The 23223-nt window shown below is 34.1% G+C and overlaps 1 protein-coding gene across 3 annotated transcripts in view; it reads right to left on the minus strand.

Moving 5' to 3' along the window:
• Positions 1-23223, minus strand: part of SOS2 (SOS Ras/Rho guanine nucleotide exchange factor 2) — a 91292-nt gene that overhangs the window by 52873 nt on the left and 15196 nt on the right. For all 3 annotated transcript variants that reach the window (XM_043556096.1, XM_043556097.1, XM_043556095.1), the window contains exons 2-6: positions 14018-14143; positions 11046-11177; positions 9753-9917; positions 6039-6242; positions 2491-2634 (exon numbers count right to left, since the gene is read on the minus strand). In XM_043556096.1, coding sequence (XP_043412031.1) covers positions 2491-2634; positions 6039-6242; positions 9753-9917; positions 11046-11177; positions 14018-14143 — 771 coding nt within the window. The remainder of the gene's footprint in view (positions 1-2490; positions 2635-6038; positions 6243-9752; positions 9918-11045; positions 11178-14017; positions 14144-23223) is intronic.

The raw sequence follows: 23223 nt of genomic DNA on the forward strand, positions 1-23223 counted from the left end.
AAAAGAAAGCAAAGACTAATATACAGTAAAATAACACAGCAGAAACTCCCCATATGTTGTACAATGTTTATATTTAAATACATTCCTATTATTTGATAATAATCAGTATCCTCAAAGTATAGAACTCAGAGATTTGTTTCATTTTTGTATTTTAAAAATATAGTATGTTTTTCAGAAAATAACAAATATTGGCGAGGATGCATAGCAACTGAAATCCGCATCCACTACCAGTGGGAATATAAAATGGTGTAGCCCTTGTGGAAAACAGCAAGTTCCTCAAAAAGCTAAACAAAAATTACCCTATGACCCAGCAATTCTACTACTGGATATGTACCCAAAAGAACTGAAAAAAGACTCAAACAGATACTTGTATGCCAATGTTCACTGTAGCAATATCCACTATAATCAAAAGATGGAAACACCAAAAGTGTCCATCATCAAATAAATGGATAAACAATACACGATATATACATACAATGGAATATTATTTAGTCATAGAAAGGGATGAGTTCTGATACATGTCATGATATGGTTGAACCCTGAAAACATGTTAAGTGAAATGAGCAGACACAAAAGAACAAATATTGTTATGATTCAGTATCTAGAATCAGCAAATTCACACAGACACAAAGTAGATTAGAGGTTACCAGGGCTCAGGAGGGAGGGAAGATATAGGGAACTACTGCTTAATGAGTTCAGAGTTTCAGTCTGGGCTAATAAAAAAGTTTCGGAAAAAGATAGTGGTAGTGGTCGTATAATATTGTGAATTTGATTAATGCCACTGAATTGTACACTTAAAAACGGTTAAAATGGCAAATTTTATGTTATATATATATTTTTACTACAATAAAAAACAAAATAAAAATTAGAAAATACATGTTTTTGAATCATGATATCTTTAAGAGAACAGCAAGCAACCAGACTACAGATTAATATGCTAAGATATTATAATATAAAAACTTTCTAATAAGAACCAAGACTGAATATTTGGGTTAGGTATCAGTAACTGAATCTTTCTATACTATCAGTTTCATTATCTACAAAATGGATATAATAAAAGTAACGTATATTTTCAAAAATAGAGGCAGAGATTATAAAGTAAGAAAATCTTTTTACATGAAAACTAAAGAAAGCACTTTTAAAACCCTGTTTTCCAAAAGCAATAAAAATGGCCAATGAGTATACAAAGATGTTCAACATGATTAGTTTAAAAATTAAAACAAATTGAAGAATGAGGCTCTTTTTTTTTCACATTAGACTGACCAAAATGAATGGAATAACACCTGGACTTAGTGAAGGTGTGGGGAAAAAAGAGCCACATATACTAGAACTTACCTGTAAGTAAATTTGGCAAAATGTTTCCAAGTTCTAAAAATTTCCTAATCTTTAGTACTACAATTTCATTTCTAGGAATACATCCTAAAATAATTATTAGACTATGAAGACAATGTAGATATGTTTGTTACAGTACTGTTTACAATAACAAAAAATGGAAACAACTTACATGCTTATTAATAGTAAGAAATTAAAATATGTTATTGTGTCTCCATATAACATGTTACTAATACAGACTTCAAAAACAGTATTGAAGGAAGGGTAGTGGGACTGGAGAAACAGGTGAAGGGGATGTGGGGCACAAACATCCAGTTATAATGGGAGCAAATCACAGAAATGAAAAGTATAGCATAGGGAATATAGTCAATAATATTACAATAATGTTGTATGGTGACAGATGGTTAACTACACATATAGCAGTGAACACTGTGTAATGTATAGAATTGTTGAGTTTACACATAATCTAATGTAACATATGTCAACTAATCTTCAACTAATATATAAAAAAATTATGTGTAAGTCTACTAACATGGAAAATGTTCATGATGTATTGAGAACAGCAGATTTTATAATAGTAACAGCCTATTTTTGTAAATAAATGAGTTTGTATGTACATATAGAAAAAACATTTTTAAGGATTAAGTAATGTATGTTGTAAGGATAAGTTATCTCTGGGTGTTGCAAAATGGAGTGATTTTCATTTTATTTGCCTTTATTTTCCTGAATATTTTTACAATGAACTACATTACTTTTATAATCATTTAAAAGACAAAATGATTTTCACTTTGGGGAAAAAAAATTGAAACATAAACTTCCTTTTCAATTTTTGGAAATTAAGACCAAGATCTACAAAAGCTAAATAGCTATGGTCAATAAAATTTATTTTCTTTCACCTTTAATGCACGTGCCATTAAAAAAAATCCTAAATGCTACTACTCAACCAACTTTCACTATAAATAGCATCATAAATACACTATAAAAAGTGTCACTAAAAATATAGACAATTTAGTTTGCTACTGGCTAAACCTTAAGTATTGTTTTACAGTAGTCTGCAATATCCTCTAATTTTCACAAAGAATATCTTACTAAATTTTCTTAATACACCATTTAGGAATTTGAGAATTTGAGAATTATCAAGTAGTTTTGTAAACTTACTTCTGCCAAATCTTCAAAACAGCTGCCAGCTAATGGATGAGGGCTGCTTTCATCAGTCATTTCAACTGTGTCTTCAATAAGACCTAGAAGTTTCACGGTCAATTCATGTATATCTGAAATGTTACTGAAAATCCTTTCAATATCCTGAAAAAAAGAAAAAGGTTAAGATATATGAGGTTGAAATTCTGTTTAAAAATTATAAAATATAAGTACTATAAGTGTTAAGGGTGTATTTTCACTCAATGCATACTTATATATTACAAGACATGATATATTCTATAACAAAGCAAAAGTTAATCATGAATACAGAAGTGAAATAAAAAACTTCTTGGATTACACATAGTAAACTCACTGTAAAATACAGACTGTAGATAGTTTTGTTTAATAATTCTAAAACTCATACTGTGGATGAATCTATGCATTCATAAAGAATCCTGGCATTTGAGTATTTTAAAATTGGTTAAGAGGCTAAAAATCTTGATTAAAGTCTTATAGAGCTGGTTAATGACAAAAGCTGGGATCAAAATGAAGGTCTGATTCCTAACCCAGATACAACCCAGTTTCACAATTTGTGATCAGCCTATCTTCTGAATTTGAGGAGGAATTAAAGACTTCATTCAAGCTTTCATGTGTGAATTACATCAGGATTAAGAAATGTTAAGTCCTTTGGACACAGACTCTATACTGACTGTGCAGGTTATGGCCAACTATCATTCAGTCTTCCATCTTTTTTTTTTTTTTTTTAAGATTTTATTTTTAAGTAATCTCCACATCCAACGTGGGGTTCGAACTTAAAACGCCAAGATCAAGAAAGAGTCTCATGCTCCACTAACTAAGCCAGCCAAGTGCCCCCCGCTCTTCCATCTCGTAATGGAAACATCACAGGCTATAGAACCTGACAGACCTCAGCATGGATCTTAGCCCCGCGCTTGCTAGATAAATGACTCTGGATTAGGTCACTGAGTATGTTTCAGGCACTATTATAAGTACTTGACATGTAATCTCACAACAGCCTTATAGATAGGTACTATCATTATCCTCATTTTTACAAATGAGGAAACCAGCTCAGAGCAGGTAAGTAATTTGCTCAGGATCACACAGCTGGTATACTAACATCTACCCTCATAAGGTTCTTAATAAGGTTCTTAGTAGGATTAAATAGATGATTTCTACAAACTGCTCCTGGCATATATTAGGTCCTCCACAAACTTGAGCTTTTTTTTTTTTTTTTTAATTTTTTTTTTTTTTTAACGTTTATTTATTTTTGAGACAGAGAGAGACAGAGCATGATCAGGGGAGGAGCAGAGAGAGAGGGAGAGACAGAATCTGAAACAGGCTCCAGGCTCTGAGCTGTCAGCACAGAGCCCGACGCGGGGCTCGAACTCATGAACTGTGAGATCGTGACCTGAGCCGAAGTCGGCCGCCTAACCGACTGAGCCACCCAGGCGCCCCAAACTTGAGCTTTTTGAAGACACAGGGGTAGAGCCCAAAGGAGTAAATTAAGACTAGCTTTAAGTCATTCATTCTTTTAATATTAATCCTCCTCAAATATTTGCTGAGTACTATGCTCTGATCTCAGGTGGTCTTTATCTCAAAAGTTTAGTCTTTTGAGATTAAAAAAAATACAGTGGAAAAATACAGTAAATATAGATAATTTATATCTAAATGCTAAAAAGGTACAGTAGATCTAGAAAAAGAGAAAAAGGGACTCTTTCTCTTGAGCTTTCAGTATAATAGAAATTTTCTATCAAATCAGCACTAACTCAATAAAAAGAGATCCCATAAAAAGTAATTCCTGAGGAATGAAAACTAATGGGACACAGAAAAGGCAAAGAAAATAATATTAGCTATCAGCATCTGTTAGGTTTTTATTCTTAAGTAGAACTCAATGACACTGTGGTATAAAAGAACTCAAATTCAAGTTCAGCCTCTGTAACTAACTTACCAAGTCATAACCATCCTGTGTCAATTTCTTTACCAGTAAGTTAGGGATGATAATACTCAGAGGAGTATTATAAGGACACATAAAATAGGACAGTATTTTGAAAATTACAAAATGCTGATTACTTAAGTCCAGTGGGAGTTATTATATTATCAAACATTAAACTAAACATACGTACAAAAAAAAAAAAAAAAGGACAGATGTCAACTAAAAAACCTTAAATTATCACTGAAACTCATGATTTTGGAAAATAATCAAAGAGGCAAAATCACATATTAGTCTTAAACACTAAGTCACTGCACATTCGTTCACATAATAGTCATTTGGGGGAGGAAATCAGGAGGTAGAAAAAAGGCTGAGTATTTAAAGTGAAGGGCAGACACACAGACATCTAAGGAAAAATGAATCATGGGATAAAGGAAGGAAAGAAAAAAAAATCTTTAAAAAGACAGGATTTTAAGAGTCTCTTATGGTTTGGCTCCCACCCTCTCTAATTTTTTTTCCCCCTTCCCCTCCCCCATGGTCTTCTGTTAAGTTTCTCAGGATCCACATAAGAGTGAAAACATATGGCATGTCTTTCTCTGTATGACTTATTTCACTTAGCATAACACTCTCCAGTTCCATGTACGTTGCTACAAAAGGCCATATTTCATTCTTTCTCATTGCCAAGTAGTAAAACTGAGAATTAACTGCGGGTTGATGGGGAGTGGGAGGGAGGGGAAAGTGGGTGACGGGTATTGAGGAGGGCACCTGTTGGGATGAGCACTGGGTGTTGTATGGAAACCAATTTGACAATAAATTTCATATTTAAAAAAAAGAGAGACAGGATTTGTCTAGCTGGATTCCTTAAGTTGACTTTAGAAGCTACATAAGTAAGAAAAAGATGGCAAGGTTCCCATCCTATTCACACCACTCCTACCCCGTTTTCCAACAGCAGCTCTACCTGTGTTTATGTGGCATTCTGCATAAACTTTTTTCTTAAAAAGTTCCACTGTTGGGGCGCCTGGGGGGCTCAGTCAGTTGGGTGTCCGACTTCAGCTCAGGTCATGATTTCGTGGTTCACGGGTTCGAGTGCCACATCAGGCTCTGTGCTGACAGCTCAGAGCCTGGAGTCTGCTTTGTGGATTCTGTCTCCCTCTCTCTCTGCCCCTGCCCAGCTCATACTCTCTCTCTCTCTCAAAAATAAATAAAACATTAAAAAATAATAATAATAAAAAAAAGTTCCACTGTTGAAACTTTAAGCCTCTGCCTTAAAGTATTTACCAGAAGATATGAAAAAGTATTAAGTCTATCTTTTGTAGACCATACATCTTTTTCACTATCTTCAAATGAAGGACTATAAACCTCAAATAGCTCATAGCAGAAAAAGATTTCATTCCAGTGTAGTCTCCCTTTCTAATAAGGGTAGCTGTATGCACTTGTGTCTAACTATCATTGTCACTGGCCTTAACGTAGTATAACAATTCACACATTTTAAAAACTATAAATACCACATAAAAGAATACTGGTTTACATACTCATAAAGTATAAAAAGTTACTATTTATGATTTTAAGCTCCTATTTAACTTTTGGGGTACATAGTATTTCAAACAAAAAAGGTACTTACAGAAGGTTTAAATAGCTTCCTGTCAGAAAGGAAAGCTTCTCGAAACACTTTTATAATCATATTTAATTCCCGTAGATACTGCCTTTCTTCTGCAATTTCAGTTCTGACAAGGTCATAGTAGTTTAATTCACCTGAAGAACTCGGTTCATCTTCACAGAGAGAAACCAAACCTATGTCATCCTGATCAAACATGTCCATCAAAACCTGAGAAATATAAATCAATAATGTATAAACTTGTTTTTCTCACTTTTATAAAATGGTCTCAAGGTACTTGGAATTAAAACATTATTAAACAATGAGTTTTGTGTTTTATAGGCTAATTTATATAAGAAAATTCAAATAAGAGAAATATGAAAAGTTGAAGGGAAAAAATGTTCAAATAAAACTGGATATGCAAAAGTAAATAAACATTTATGGAAAAAAGATAAACCTAGTAGTGAAATATATGTGTGTGTGTATACATATATATGTGTGTATATACATACATACACACACATAAACACACATATATAAAAGCCAAAAAGAGCATACCTTTGAAGAACAACAATCTGAGCCAAAATCCCGGTTCAACCACTTACTCACCTGTGATTACAGACAAGTTATTTATTCTTTTGAAAGCAGATTCCTTACATGTAAAATGTAACTGATGAAAAAATTCAATGAGGTAATGTACATAAAATGCATACTATTATGTCTGGCAAATAGGTGTTCAAAATGGTAGTAGTTCCTTGTCCTATTGTAAGGAAAGCTGTATGCACTTGGAGAAAAATGAAAGGACACTATTGTAGAAGCACATGATAGAGCATAGTATGATGCTTTTCTAATGCATATTTACTATACCAGTAACTGGTACTAAGGAGTTAAGAAAGGTGCCTACACCAGTGCTATTAGATAGGACTGTCAGATTGGTTACGTACAGGAGAAGTGATCAAATAAAATATATTAAAAAAATGGGAGCCAGATTTCTCAGTGTCAGAGAAGGCAGTTACAAACATGAAAAAGGGGAAGCTAAAATGAACCCTGTGGTAGTAGTTTTGGATTGGAGAGATCTGTGAATTCATATAAAGACAGATAATGCTTTTTCGGTAGACACAAGGTAGTCCTTGAGTTACAAGCATAAGCCCAAGAGAGGGGCACCTTGGTGGCTTAGTTGGTTAAGTGTCTAACTCTTGATTTCGGCTCAGGTCATGATCTCATGGTTCGTGGGTTCAAGACCTGCATCGGGTTCTGTGCTGACAGTATGGAACCTACTTGGTATGCTCCCTCCCTTTCTCTCTGCCCCTACCTGGCTCCGGCTCTCTCTCTCAAAACAAATAAGTAAACTTTAAAAAAAAAAGAAAAAAGAAGCCTAAGCCTAAGAGAAGGGTAAAGCAGATTTCCAAAAATGTTCTACCTCAAAACTGTTCTACCACTCAAAAATAGGTAAATAAAATACTATCTTTTAAGCAGAGCTAAATTACCACTTTATAGGTCCACCTCCACCTAAATGTAGATTAGTGCTAACGTATCACCTATGTCGGAAAATAAACAACTTGTATTAGTTTTCTTGGGCTACCATAATAACAAAAAGATGGAGAAGAAATAAATACGTATGTGTATGCATGTATATAATGTATACACACACACACACACACACACACGCCCCAACTCTGGCCTCTAAGAGACCAGAGCATTTACACTCTAACAGCTTATGTAGCACCCAGATTTTGGTTTCCAAGTACCATTCTCCACTAAAAGGAACCAGGAGTTTTTAGAAAATGCCTAATTCCAGGTTTGAGCAGCATATAAAGAAAAGTTGAACCTGGAATATCTGTCAAAACAAAGTATTCAAAGAGGGATACAGACAGAGAAACCAACTTGAAGGAATTCCCACTGGCCAGATCTGGGACAATTTGAATATCAAAACAAGTAATGAAATAACAGATGACAGTACATTAGGTAAGAATACATGGGCCTATATTAAAATAAGTGAATACATTTCAAGTACAATGAGGAATAAGATATTCACAATCTCAAAATATTCCACAAAATATTTATTAATTACAAAAGGGAAAATAGTACTTCAAGAGAGAAGCCTGGAAGACAACCCCTTAATCAAGTGATCAGAATGAACAACATCAGTAATTGGACACATCAAAATTGTGTGGCATGTGAATAATGCAATGAGAAGAGTACAGCATTACTTCTATGATATTCCTGCCAAAGATCTATAACCCAAATCTAATAAAGAGAAAATTTCAGAAAAAAACTAAAGTAAGGGACATTTTAAACAATAACTAGAGTAATCCTCAAAAGTACCAAGGTCACAAAAGTTAAAGAAGAATGAGGAATTATTCCAGACTGAAGGATACATGACTGATTCTGGACTGGATCATTTTGTTATAAAGGACACCAATGGGACAACTGGCAAAACCTAAATGGGGTCTGAAAATTAGATAGTATAATGTATCAAAATTAATTTCCTGGATTTTGATTGCCAGACTGTGGTTATGCAGAAGAATGTTTTCATTTATAGGACACACTAAACTACGTTGGCAACTTACTCTCAAGTGGTTCAGGGCACAGGGAAGTACTTGTAACTTATCTAAAAGTCTGAGATACAAAAGTAAAAAACAGGCTGCAATCATAATTTTAGAAGCCAAAATAGAAATATCAAGGAATTTCTACTATTAAATTCAAGTGAAAAATCATTTTTGAGACTATTTCAGAGTACAGTAGATCTCAACCATAACTGTAAATCAGAATCACCTGGGATGCTTTCAAGCTATTTCCAGGCTTAGAGTCCTAACCCAGGCCAAGAAAATCAGAACCTTTTGGGAGTAAGATACAGTCATCAGAATCTTTAAAAGCTTTCTTGTAATTCTGATGTACAAAGGAGAGAAACACAGGCATGTGCCAAGTCGTAGGGGTCATTTACCCTTAATGGTCTAATTTAGGCATCTTCTCAATGAAGTGTTCCTGGTCTACCCCATGCCAGAGTTCAACACTTTCTATACTGCACCTTTGACTTCTAATAGTTTTAATCACACTGTGCTGCCATTTTTTTTATATTTTTATTTCCCACTAAAATAAACTCCTTCTAACACAAGGGACTGCTGTCTTATTCAGTATTTTATCATCACTTGGGACAGTGACTGGCATATAACAAATACTCAAAAATTTTCATTTAAAATGTAAAAAAAGAAAAAGTAAAAAGGAGGAGAGAGGAAAATAAATAAGAGACTCAATTTCTTCCCCCAGTAGCTTACAGCCAGGAAGGAAAAAGGTAACTAACGAAAAAATTTACCAGAAGGAAGAAACATTAGTACTGAAGTCTTTTGCTCTCTACTTGTGTCCCAAAGTATGTTTTTCAAAATTACTTCTGTTTAAAAGTACCTGAATGCTCTGTGTAGATTCTCTTTATATTCTCTTTCTAAAAAGATAAAATTCAAACTATTTTTCCTAAACTGGTTTGAGGCTTTGGATGTTTTTTTCCTGTAGGTAAAAGACTCTTGCTGGGGGGGGAAAAAAGGGGGGGGGGGGATTCCCATCCTGTCATATGCTGAAAACCTGGAAATATCATGTTTTATCTAAAAAGCTAGCATTTTTATGTATTCTAATACAAGGAATTATAAAAATTACTAATGTATAAAAAAGAGATAGAAGTGACATATAGTCACTATTATTCAAGTTAAGTTAAAAATACAAGTGTTAAAAATACCTTTTAACACTTACCTTATCTGCACACATTGACACTTTAATGTCCTGCTGAGATATTTCATAATGTCGGATATTAAAAACATAATTACCAGCCAACTTCAAAATATCAGCTGAGATATACTCTAGTACAGCCACAATATACAGGGATACATGATAGTCCACTTTGTACCCTAAAACCTCCTGTGGAAAAAATAAACAATTTAATTCCAAAAAATGGGACTGCCAAGTATCAGTTAAACACTTAAAAAATTATCCAATATTCTTGCTTATAAAGAACTTTCTATAGGGGCGCCTGGGTGGCGCAGTCGGTTAAGTGTCCGACTTCAGCCAGGTCACGATCTCGCGGTCCGTGAGTTCGAGCCCCGCGTCAGGCTCTGGGCTGATGGCTCGGAGCCTGGAGCCTGTTTCCGATTCTGTGTCTCCCTCTCTCTCTGCCCCTCCCCCGTTCATGTTCTGTCTCTCTCTGTCCCAAAAATAAATAAACGTTGAAAAAAAAAATTTAAAAAAAAAAAATAAAAAAAAGAACTTTCTATAGACCAAATGTCTAAACTTACAGATATCAAAGGACATAGAATGAGCCATAGGTCCCAGTGTCAGAAGTTTTTTTTTTAAAGAGACATCTAATCTAACAAATCTGCCTTTAGTATCAAGTAAGAAGAGATTATTGATTCCAATATAGAAATCTTGGTCAGGACTTCATGGAAAACCTCTTAAATTAATACATTACCCAAACCCATTGGATAAGTATCTACTATTTTCAAGGACCTGTAACCAATATTTCCAAATGCCAGTGGTTTTCATTCAGGGGAAGATGTGTGCATGTGAGGGGGGGTAGTTAGGGGCTCTCAAAATTGCTACCCAGGGGCATTCAAATCCATATACACCAAGTATTTTCTATTGACTAAATAATATTCCCTAGTCTACTTTTTCCAACGTATGTATCTGTGATATATTTGAAAACAGTTCTGAACTCACCATAGCTTTTGACAATATATATTTTCTTAATCAACAAAAGGTTGAGAGTCAGTCAGGGGTAGTACTCATCAGAAGATGACACAAAGATGCATTATTGCTTATCATTAACTTTTAATATTATTTGAAAGGCAATATGATTTTATTAGAGTGTGTTTATTTTTATTTGTACACACATTAAGAAATATATATATACATATGTATATGTACAAGTATACACACATACACATGCACAGACTAATATAGGCCGTGCTATATAAATACTAAATAAATACACCAATACTTTAAAAAGTGTTATTTGTTATAAAGAACTCCCCCAATGTTTGTTTTTACTACCTTCAATGAAGGATGGATTTTGTCCACAGGCAGTAAGAGAGGATTTCTTCGTTTTCGTTTTTCTATGGCAGATTGTGCATCAGCAATAGCCCACTTGTCAATTGGATGAGGAAAGGTCTTCTGAACACGTTCCTGTTAATATCATAGCAGTACTATTGTTAACTGAAGTGTTTATAACTAGAAAATTCATGCAAAACTAAATTTTATTATCATCTTTAATGCTAGCAGATAACAGTGCCACAACATGTTTTGATTCCTGTAAGAACTACTTTTTTAAAAGGATCAACAAGACTTTCAAAATTTTTTCCTACATAATTCCCATGAATAAAGATAAAGTGAATTTTAAACAGAAAGCTTTAAGCATAAGCATAATTAAAATGGAACTGGAACTAGAAAAAAGCAGTAACATTAGGAGAGATTAAAGCCAGCATGAAATACTCATCAGTGATTTTACAATAAGGCTCCTGGGATTAAAACTATTTACCTGGCAGAAGTTGTTAACTCATTATTAATAATTATTATGCAGTCACTTTCCCTTTGCTAACCTTAGAGCTTTAATATAAAGAATTTTAAAAATAAGAGATGTCATGTACCTGTTAGAGGATCGAGTAGGTGACAAAGCTCAGAATGTCTTAAGGAAATATATCTCTTGGCAAAAATAATCTAAGTCTTACAGGTTACTACTATGGCTCATCTAATCAAAATTTAATCAGTGGTTGGCATGAATAATGAGAACTAATGATAACTGAATCAAACTCCAATTTTTAGGACTTCCTATTTTAAAAATTATACTCTCATCTTTTAGCATATTTAGCTATTGAGAAGTTTGCTTTTTTTTATACTTAATGTCTAATTCTTAGAGCTGAGACCAGGGAAGAAATACTCTAATTCCAAGAGTCCCTGAAAATATTAATAGCTCAATTACTCGAAATTAAGATTTTCCTTCATACTGGAAGTTGTTGCCTTATTACAGAAACAATATTCAAAAGAAAGGATGTAAACAGTATAGTAAAAAAGTTAATTAATTAATTTATTTATTTTTAATTTATTTTTGGGACAGAGAGAGACAGAGCATGAACGGGGGAGGGGCAGAGAGAAAGGGAGACACAGAATCAGAAACAGGCTCCAGGCTCTGAGCCATCAGCCCAGAGCCTGACGCGGGGCTCCAACTCACGGACCGCGAGATCGTGACCTGGCTGAAGTTGGACGCTTAACCGACTGCGCCACCCAGGCGCCCCAAAAAGTTAATTTTTGAAAGCTGTGCTGATAGGTATTTCTAAAAATCTAAAAATACTCCCATGTAACTGAGCCAATACAAATATTTTAGCACTAATTTACACATCTTTTACAAGTGTGTCTGTGTATTAATCAAACAGTAAATATCCAAAAGATTTTTATTAGTCCTTTATTGAAGCAGTATTTATATGCAGTAAAATGCACAGATCTTAAGTGTGCAATTCAACGAATTTTGAAAAATGGTTACACCTGTGTAACCATCACCCTAATAAAGATTCTAACATCTCACTCCCCACCCCTCATAGGCACATCCTGACTTCTATCACCATTAATTTTAGCGTTTCTGAACTTCACAGAAACGTATCCTACTATATGTACTCTCTGAGGCCTGGCTTTTTTTGTTGTATATAATATCTTTGAATTATAGCTATGTTATTGTACATTATCAATAGCCCATTCTTTCATTTTATTACTGAGTAGTATTCCATCTTATAAATCAACCACAATCTGTTTATTCATCTTCTTGTGATGGAAATTTGAGTTGTTTCCAATTTTGGGCTATTATGAATAAAACTGCTTGGATATTCATGTATAAGTCTCTTTGTGAACATGTATTTTCGTTTCTCTAGATTCAACACTCAGGAGTAAAACTGTTGGGGCACAGGCTAGAATATACTGTATATTTAACTTTATAAGAAACTTTGTAAGAAAAAATAAACATTAAACTTTATAAGAAACTTTTCTAAGTGGTTATACTGTTTTATATTCCTATAGCAATGTGCTGAGAATTCCAGTTAGGCTACATCTCATTTGGTGTTATTAGTCTTTAATTTTATCCCTTGAAAGAGGTGTGAAATGGTATCTCATTGTGGTTTTAATTTCTATTTCCCTGTGATTTAAGAGCTTGAGCACCTTTTTCATGTGCTTATTGGCCATTAGCATATCTTCTTTTTATGAAGTGTCTGTTCAAGACTTTTACCCATCTGGGGAAGGAGGGGGTCTTTTTATTATTGATTTGTAGGAGTAAACATCTTATAGATACAAGTCATTGTAAGGAATATATATCGCAAACATTTTCTCCTGGTTGTGACTCACACCTTTTTCATTTTCTCGATAATTTTATTCTTTAATACTTAACTGTGTTTTGAGTCCTCTGTAAAAAAAAAAAAAAATTGCTTAATGCCAGGTTAAACAAATATTCTCCTGCATTCTCTTCTAAAAGTTTCAGCTTTATGTTCAACACTATGATCTGTCGTGGGGTGCCTGGGTGGCTCAGTCGGTTAAGTGTCTGACTTCAGCTCACAATTCATGGGTTCGAGCCCCGCCACAGACTCTGTGCTGACAGCTCAGGGCCTGGAGCCTGCTTCAGATTCTGTGTCTCCCTCTCTCTCTCTGCCCCTCCCCCACTCATGTTCTGTCTCTCTCAAAAATAAATAAACATTGAAAAAAATTACAAAAAAAGGACTATGATCTGTCTTGAGTTAATTTTTAAGTGAAATAGGTTTCAAGGGTTTTTTCCCCATAAATTTATTCAGTAGTTTTAGCACTCTTTTTTGCTGAAAAACTTTCCTTCCCCACTGATTTGCCTTGATATCTTTGTTGAAAATGAACTTAGCACACACCTATCCCACATGATTTCAATGGTTTTAGTTTCCACAATAATTCAGAATGATATAGATTTAAAAATTCATTTGTACAATGGTTCAGTGACTTTGAAATATCAAAATAGTTTTTACCTCCACATCTTGAACAGTCCTTGGCTGAGCCATGCATAATTTATTAAGCAGCTGAAAAATCAGCTCTTCAATATAATAGAGAGACTCTTCATTAGCTGAGAGATTGGGATGTACTTGCTCCTGAACCTTTAAAAAAAAAGTTCTTAGTTAAAGTACAGGCCAAATTATTAATGATAAACACCAGAGAATCTTCTTTATAATTAATATTTTACTAGACTAGTCATTCAAATACAGACATAAAACACAAAAAGTGGGAAGAAAAACTCACCTCTATTTGTTACTCTCTATAAACTTTTCTGAACGTATAGAGTAGGGTTCCTTAAGCTTTTTTATACTCTATGAAAATCTATTGAAAGCCACTGGCTCCTCTCTACTCCTTACTGCCAAAAAAAGCATATACAGATAAAATATTCTATATAATTTCAGAGGAATAGTAGATACCCATACCCTTAAGGTAACTAATATATCTACTAGAAGTCTTTGAACACTAGGTCATGAATCCCAACAATGGGGATATCTCTGAAAAACCAGACTACTTTACAGAGCTGCTCTGTGAGGTAGGTGCTAGTCAGCTTTCTTCTAGCATGGCACAGACAAACCTCAAAGATATTCTGGTTTCAGTTCCAGACCACTACAATGAGTATCACAATAAAACAAGTCAAATAAATTTTCTGGTTTCCTAATGCATATGAACGTTATATTTATACTATACTGTAGTCCAGTAAGTGTGTAATAGCACTATGTGTAAGAAACAATATATATACCTTAATTTTAAAATATTGCTAAAAAATGCTAATTATCATCTAAGCTTCCAACAAGTCATCATCACTGATCACCATAATAATAAAGTATGAAATATTGCAAAAATTACCAAAATGTGACACAGAGACATGATGTAAGCAAATATTGTTAGAAAAATGGCACCAGTAGACTTGGTTCCACACAGGGTTGTCACAAACTTTTAATTTATAAAAAATACACTATTTGCAAAGGCCAATAAAGCCAAGCACAAAAGAAGGTGTGCCCGTATACATTCCTTATTGCTGCTATATAGCTGTGGTGAGCCTTTTTGGTTGTTAATTTTTAATTAGAACCTAGTAAACTATCCTAATAAAAAATCCAATAGAACTGGATATGAAGAATAGGTAAAAAATGGTGTTTAGCACATGGTAGGTGTCATGTAAATATTTGTTTAAAGAATTGTTGAGAGAAAGGGGTGCCTGGATGGCTCAGTTGATTAAGCATACAGCTTTGGCTCAGGTCATGATCTCACGGTTTGTAAGTTCGAGCCCCGTGTCGAGCTCTATGCTGACAGCTCAGAGTCTGAAGCCTGCTTTGGATTCTGTGTCTCCCTCTCTGTGCCTCCCTTGCTCATGCTCTTTCTCTCAAAAAAAAAAAATAAATAAATAAAATAAAATAAAATAAAATAAATAAATAAATAAAAATAGTTGAGGGAATTAAGTATTGCTCTTTTTATGCCATATTAGAAGGTATCAATGCCACTGACATAAAAATAGAAAACATAAGTAGTCTAAGATCTACTTTTACAAAAACAAAAAAATTGAAAAAATAACTCACAGATTTTAATATGGAATATTTTTAATCATCCAGTTCAAAATAGCTTCTAATTTCCATTATGGTTTTCCCCTTTGACTTTTAGAATTTAGAAGTTTATTTCTTAATTTTTAAACTTACAGTATTTTTTTAAGTTCTCGTTTTTATTGATTTCTAGAATAATCACACTGTAGTCAGAAAACATACTTTCCAGGAGTTCAATTTTTTGAAATTTGTTGAGACTTGCTTTTATGGCTCATTATATGGGCCTAGATGGCTTCACTGACAAACTTATTACACATTTAAGGAAGAAGACAGAAAAAGAACAAGAGACTTCCCAACTTACTTTGAGACTACCTTGATATAAAAATTTTAAAAAGATGAAAATTATAAGCCATGTTTACTCATCAGTCTAGAAATAAAAGCCTAAATAAAATATCAACTAAATTCCATAATATATATAAAAAATATACATGACCAACCAAGTGAGTTTATCCCAGCAATGTAAAGTTGGTTTAAAGTTGTAAAATCAAGCAATTTACCATCCTACCAGATTAAAAAGGAAAATATGATAATATCAATAAATGTACAAAGAGCATCTAAAAAACTCAACATTCATTCATAATAAATTTTCTAGTGAAATTGGGGCGCCTGGGTGGCTCAGTCAGTTTAATGTCCAGCTCTTGATTTTGGCTCAGGTCATGGTTTTGCAGTTCATAGATCAAGTCTTTCATCGGGCTCTGCACTGATAGTGTGGAGCCTGCTTGGGATTTTCCCTCTCTCTCTCTCTGCCCCTACCCTGCTTGTGTTCTTTTCTCAAAATACATAAATAAACATTTTTTAAAAAGTCTCTAGTGAAGTTAATTTAGTAAACGGATAACTACAAAAAAACCCTACAATAAACATCATAGTCAACATGGTGAAATACTGAAAGCTTTCTGTTTGAGATCAAGAAAAAGGCAGGGACAATTGCTACGTCATTTCTATTCCACATTGTACTGGAGGTCCTGGATAGTGCAGACCATCAAGAAAAAGAAATAAAAGTGTAAGAAAATAGATTTACAGATGATTTGATTGCTCATTGTGATAGCTAATTTTATGTGTCAAATAGCCTGGGCCACAGGATGCCCAGACATGTGGTTAAACATTACTTCTGAGTGTGTCTATGAGGGTTTCTGGGTAAAATTAACATCTGAATTGGTAGAAGTCTGAGTAAAGCAGACTGCCCTCCCTAATGTGAGTGGACCTGCCTGAATAAAAGGGTGAGTAAGAAAATTCCTTCTCTCTGCCTGTCTTTGAGTGAGTATTTTGGTCTTCTGCTTTTGAATTAGGACATGAACTACAACTTGAACTAGAACTATAACACCAACTCTCATGGGTTCTCCAGCTTACTAACTGCTTATCTTGGATTCCTCTACATCTATTAGAGAGAGAGAGAGAGAGAGAGAGAGAGAGAGAGTGTGTGTGTGTGTGTGTGTGTGTGTGTGTGTGTTTCTGTTCCTTTGGAGACCCCAGACTAATACACCCATGAAGGAAAATCAAATATTGTATAAATACATTATTTTAATTTATAAAAAATAAAATTTTATTCCTGTGTAGCAGCAACAAAGTTGGAAAATAAAAATTTTCAATAATATAATTTACAATGAATAAAAATATGTATCATGTACCTTGGAATATATCTTAACAAAAGAAGTACAGGATCCCTAAGGAAAAAACTATAGACTCTGAGAGGAATTAAAGATCCAAATACATGAAATGTAAAATCATGTTTGTGAATTATCAGACTTAATATTGTAAATGTACCAATTCTCAAACTGATTTTATGGAGATAAAATCAAAGTCAAAACCGAAAAGGTTGTTTGCTGAAACTGACAACATAATTTCAAAACTTATATGAAATGCAAAAGGCTAAGAAAACCAGCCACTTAATCAAAGAAGTGTAAGTACTTGCTCTAATCATTATTGGGATTTATTACAAAGCTACAGTAAGAATGTGATACTGTTATAATGACAAACAAATGAATGGAACAGAATACAGAAGCAAGTCCACATATATATATGGACCCTTGATTTACAACAAAGGTAGTTCTACAGAGTATGAGGATGGGGTCATGGGAAGGTGGGGAAGCCCAGAAATAGTAAACAACTAATACCTATATGGAGAAGAACGAAACTTAACTCCAGTTCACACTTTACACAAAAAACAATTCTAGTTGGATTTTTTTAGATTATACATAAAAACCTAATAAACTTCTGATAATATAAAACAAGACATTATCTTCATGACCTCAGGATAGGAAAGGATTTCACAAAAATTACTATCCGTAAAGGAAAGGATTCATAAACATAACTATATTAAAATTTAAAACTTAACATTCATCAAAGTTAGCACTGGAGAAGAATAATGTAACACATAAAATAAAAGGGCTCATATCCAGAACACATAAATAACTCCTAGAAATTCAGTAGACGGGCACCTGGATGGCTTAGCTGGGTAAGCATCCGACTCTCGGTTTTGGCTCAGGTCATGATCTCGGGGTTTTGGGAGTTTGAGCCCCAAGTAGGGCTCTGTGCTGACAGCAGGGAGCCTGCTTGGGATTCTCTCTCTCTCACCCTCTCTCTTTACCCCCCACCCTGCTCACGCTGTCTCTGTCTCTCTCAAAATAAATAAACTTAAAAAAAAGAAAAAAAGAAATTGAGTAAGAAAAAAAGTATAAAAATTCCAGTACAGGGGTGCCTGGCTGGCTCAGTTAGTAGAGCATGTGACTCCTGATCTCAGGGTCATGGTTCAAACCCCATGTTAGGTATGGAGTCTACTTAAAAAAAAAAAAAAAAAAAAAGAAAAAAGAAAAAACAGGTAAAAAAAATCAGCACTTCATAATGGAAGAAATTCAAATGACCAGTAAGAGCTTTGGCTCTTTAGTAATCAGAGAAATGCAAATTAAACCACAATGAAAACTATTACCTACTCACATCAAACTGCAAAACTAAAATGTCTGATAATACCAGTAATCATGTAGAACAATGGGGAAAAAAAACAATGCGAACTTCAGACACTGCAAATGGAGTGCAAAATGCCTCAATCATTTTATTTTTTTTTTGGCTCACTTATGAAAACTTAGCCATTATCTACAAAAATGCAAAATATGCAATACCCCGTAGTCAATAATACTGTAAAAACTTTGTATATTAACAGATGGTAACTAGACTTAATTGTGGTGATCATTTCGTAAAGTATATATACCTGAAACTAATACAATACTGTACATCAATTATACTCAATTAAAAAAATTAAAAATTAAGGACACCTGGTTGGCTCATTCAGTACAGCATATGACTCTTGATCTTGGGGTCATGAGTTTGAGTCCGGCATTTGGTGTAGAATTTACTTAAAAATAAAATCTTATAGGGGCGCCTGGGTGGCGCAGTCGGTTAAGCATCCGACTTCAGCCAGGTCACGATCTCGCGGCCCGTGAGTTCGAGCCCCGCATCAGGCTCTGGGCTGATGGCTCAGAGCCTGGAGCCTGTTTCCGATTCTGTGTCTCCCTCTCTCTCTGCCCCTCCCCCGTTCATGCTCTGTCTCTCTCTGTCCCAAAAATAAATAAATGTTGAAAAAAAATTAAAAAAAAAAAATAAATAAAATCTTATATATGTAGATAAATAAATAAATAAATAAAGTGTTTAAAAGGATATGCATACCCTATGTTTAAAGCTATGTAGACCAACATAGCAGACACTAGGCACCTGTGGCTACTGAGTACCTAAAATGTAGCTCCACTGAATTGAAATGGGCTTTAAGTATAGAATATATGCCAGATATCAAAGATATAGTATAAAAAAAGAAAGTCGAATATCTCGATGTTTTTACTGTTTATACGCTAAAATGATTAGATTTATTGGGTTAAATAAAATATATTATTAAAATCAATTTCATCTGTTTCTTCTTACTTTTTGATACAACTATGAGAAAACTGAAAATTACCTATGTTTTTACATTATATTTCTACTGGACTGCACTGTTCTAGAGAAATTAGCACATGGGTTTACTAGAAGACATGTACAAGAAGGCTCATAAGCAGCATTACTAGTGATACCACCAAACTAGAAACTCAAATATCTAGGGGCGTCTGAGTGGCTCAGTCAGTTAAGCCTCTGACTTGGGCTCAGGTCATGATCTCACGGTTCGCGAGTTCGAGCCCCGCGTCGGGCTCTGTGCTGACAGCTCAGAGCTTGGAGCCTGCTTCTCATTCTGTGTCTCCCTCTCTCTGCCCCTTCCCTGTTCAGGCTCGGTCTCTCTCAGTCTCAAAAATAAACATTAAAAAAAAAAAATTAAAAAAAAAGAAACTCAAATATCTATCTAAAGTGGAATAAATTATAGCATAGTCATACAATTGAATATAGGAGGAAACATGAGTAACTACAGCTATGGATATATCTTCAAAATAATGTTGGCAGAAAGAAGTCAGATAAGGAGAATATATACCATGGAATTCCACCTCAAGATCAACAAAATTAAACCATAGTGTTTAGGGACACGTTTAAAAGGTAAAAATATAAAAGAAAAGGGCAGTTATTACCATAAAAGTGGTTACCTTCTGGAGAGTTCTATTGAGAAAAGCGCTAAATAAGTGTTCCTTAAATTGTATATTTATGTTTTATGCATTTTTTATTGTTTTACCACTTCACCATAAATAAGGTTTTAAAATGTTGGAGAATCATCTAGCAAACAGAAAATCAAGGGGTAAAATTACAAAAAAAAATAAGTCAAAAGGACCCTCCTAGTCACGAGCTAATAAATGAAATTAAAATGTCAAGAGTGCCTGGGTGGCTCAGTTGGTTAAACATCTGACTTAGGCTCAAGTCACAATCTCACAGTTTGTGAGTTCAAGCCCCACAGTCAGGCTCGGTGCTGATAGCTTGGAGCCTGGAGCCTGCTTCAGATTCTGTGTCTCCCCCTCTCTCTGCCCCTCCCCTCCTTATGCTCCGTCTCTTCTCTCTCTCAAAAATAAATAAACATTAAAAAAAAAATGTCAGAACCCTGGAGACAAAGAGAATATCCTACACGCTGAGGGTGAAGGAAAGAAGCAGGTCCTATACAAAGTAGGTATTAGACTAGTTCCAGACTTCAACTGTAATACTAGAAGCTAGAAGGCAATGATTTTCATCCTAGAATAATATCCTAATAAACTATCAATCAAATGTCATAGTAAAATGAAGACATGCTTAAACATAACAAGGTCAAAAATTCTGTCTCCCATGCACACTTTCTCATTAAGCTTTTATAGTTTGTAACAGTAAAACAAGAGTATGAATCAAGGAAGAGAAAAAATGGCATACAGGAAATGAAGGAGCTAATACAGAACAAAGGCCAAAGAAGTAACCAGCATGAAGTGAAGGAAAAATGTGAGAGTTGTACAACAGGCATAAGGTCACCAGTCCAGACTGCAGATCAGAATACTCTGGGAGAAACTATCTCAAGAAGATGAAATCACGGAGCACCTGGCTGACTCAGTCGAAGAACATGTGACTCTTGATCTCAGGGTTGTAAGTTCAAACCCCATGGTGGGTGTAGAGATTACTAAAATAAATAAAAACTTTTAAAAAAAGATGAAATTGATAAGAGTATCTGATGGATCTAAAAATCTTAAGAGGCTATTTAGACAACTGGTAGAGACTTTAATCTTGAATTAGTAAGTACATGAACAACTACACAAATATGAAAACAAGACAATTATTAACTCCAGTAAAAGGTTAGGTAGAAAAGGAAAAGCAGTTTAACTATAAACAACATTTACAGTCATAATAATGTAAACTGTAAATACTGATCCAAACAAAACTAAGATATAACCATGGTGTGGGGTGAAACAGGAAATATGTTATACATGGTAAGGTAGATGTGTATGGGGGAAGGAGGGAGATGTATATGTGTATTAAAGAATATTAAATCTTTATCTTCCATGGTAGGAAGTTAACGGATAATGGCCAAAACAGAAAAATCAAGAAATAGTAATTTTTTTCCTGAGAGATACAGAATACTGAAACAAATCACTTTGAAAGTTAAAAGTAATTATCTCTGGAAAGCAGAAAATTTTGTGAATGGAGAAGAGATACTGCTATTTTTCTTACAAGTTATTTTTCTTATAAGTTAGTTATCTTTTTATTTGCAGGAATAATTTTGATAAAATATAAATTAACTTATAAAGAAATATAATCTGAACTGGGGAAGTAGGAAAAAAGAAGGATACATAAAACCAGAAATGATAAACACTATTTTTTCAAGAACTTTGGATAAGAAGAGTTTAAAGTAAGGCAGTTAGATATTTATACAGGACCAACATCCAAAATGACAGGCTTTATAATATTTTTATAAATTCAAAATAGATTTCAGGGAAATATTTTCTCTTACATCATGCACTTCTTTAACATAACAAGAAGAAACTTAATTACATCTTACCATATGTTTCTATTAGATCAATAGAATTAAAATTTTCCTTTTTTAATAATAAATAAGGATTGGGGTGCCTGGGTGGCTCAGTTGGTTAAGCATCTGACTCTTGATTTTGGCTCAGGTCATGATCTCATGATTCATGAGTTCCAGCCCTGTGTCAGGCTCTGAGCTGACAGAGCCTGCTTGGCATTCTCTCCCTCCCTCTCTGCCCCTCCCCTATGCCCATTCTCTCCCTCTCTCTCTCTCTCTCTCAAAATAAATACATAAACATTAAAAAAAATAAGAATTTACACTGGAAGTTTAGCAATGGCATTCATAAGACTGTTTCTTATAACATCCTTCCATAAAAGCCAAGTGCCCTACTCAGTAAAAGTGACTGTGCATGAGAATTAAAATAATGTCCAACTGGGATAGATTTTTTTTCTTGTGATTATGATTTTGGTAAATAACCTGCAAAGCAACTTTAACATTTAGCATCAAAATTTCTTACGCCAAACTTCTTAAAGTAAGTGCAAATATGAAAAGTCATAAAAATATATGTTAAAATCCCACACATAAATACTAACAGGACATCAAGATGACAATAAAAGATAACCCTACTTTGCACTTCCACAGTGTTTACTATGTCAGCACCATAAGAGACAGTAAAAATAAAATTACCACATCAGAACAAACTCACCTATCATATTTTCCTGAAAGACTAGTCAGAAAAAGAGCAATTAAAATAATTTTCAGTCCTTAACAGTAGATCAACAAGTCAGACCTGCATTTTAGTTACACCATTTTCTCAAATTGCCAGAAAGTGTTTCCCTATACATACACTGTAAAAAGAATAGTCATGATTCTATATATAGATTCATGCACAAAAACATTAAACTTTAAATTTTTTCCTACTGAGATAAACACTATACAAACTTCAGAAATGTCATTTCCTAATTTGTATCTTTCAGTTCTGCATATTCACAATCAAATAAAAAACTCCTGCTAGTGCATTTATTTAATCAATTAACATTTGAGTTTTTGTACAATGTAGAAATAAATCCCTTTGGCCACACAGTATGACATTTATTGATGCCAAATTCTTCACTCCATTGCCAAGATTTTTGCAAGGATGCAAATATCTCAAACATCAGTATTAAGAATACTGGAAGTTTAAGGGGCACCTGGGTGGCTCAGTCAGTTAAGCATCTGCCTTTGGCTC

Source organism: Prionailurus bengalensis, chromosome B3 (assembly GCF_016509475.1).
Source record: "Prionailurus bengalensis isolate Pbe53 chromosome B3, Fcat_Pben_1.1_paternal_pri, whole genome shotgun sequence".
NCBI lineage: Eukaryota > Metazoa > Chordata > Mammalia > Carnivora > Felidae > Prionailurus > Prionailurus bengalensis.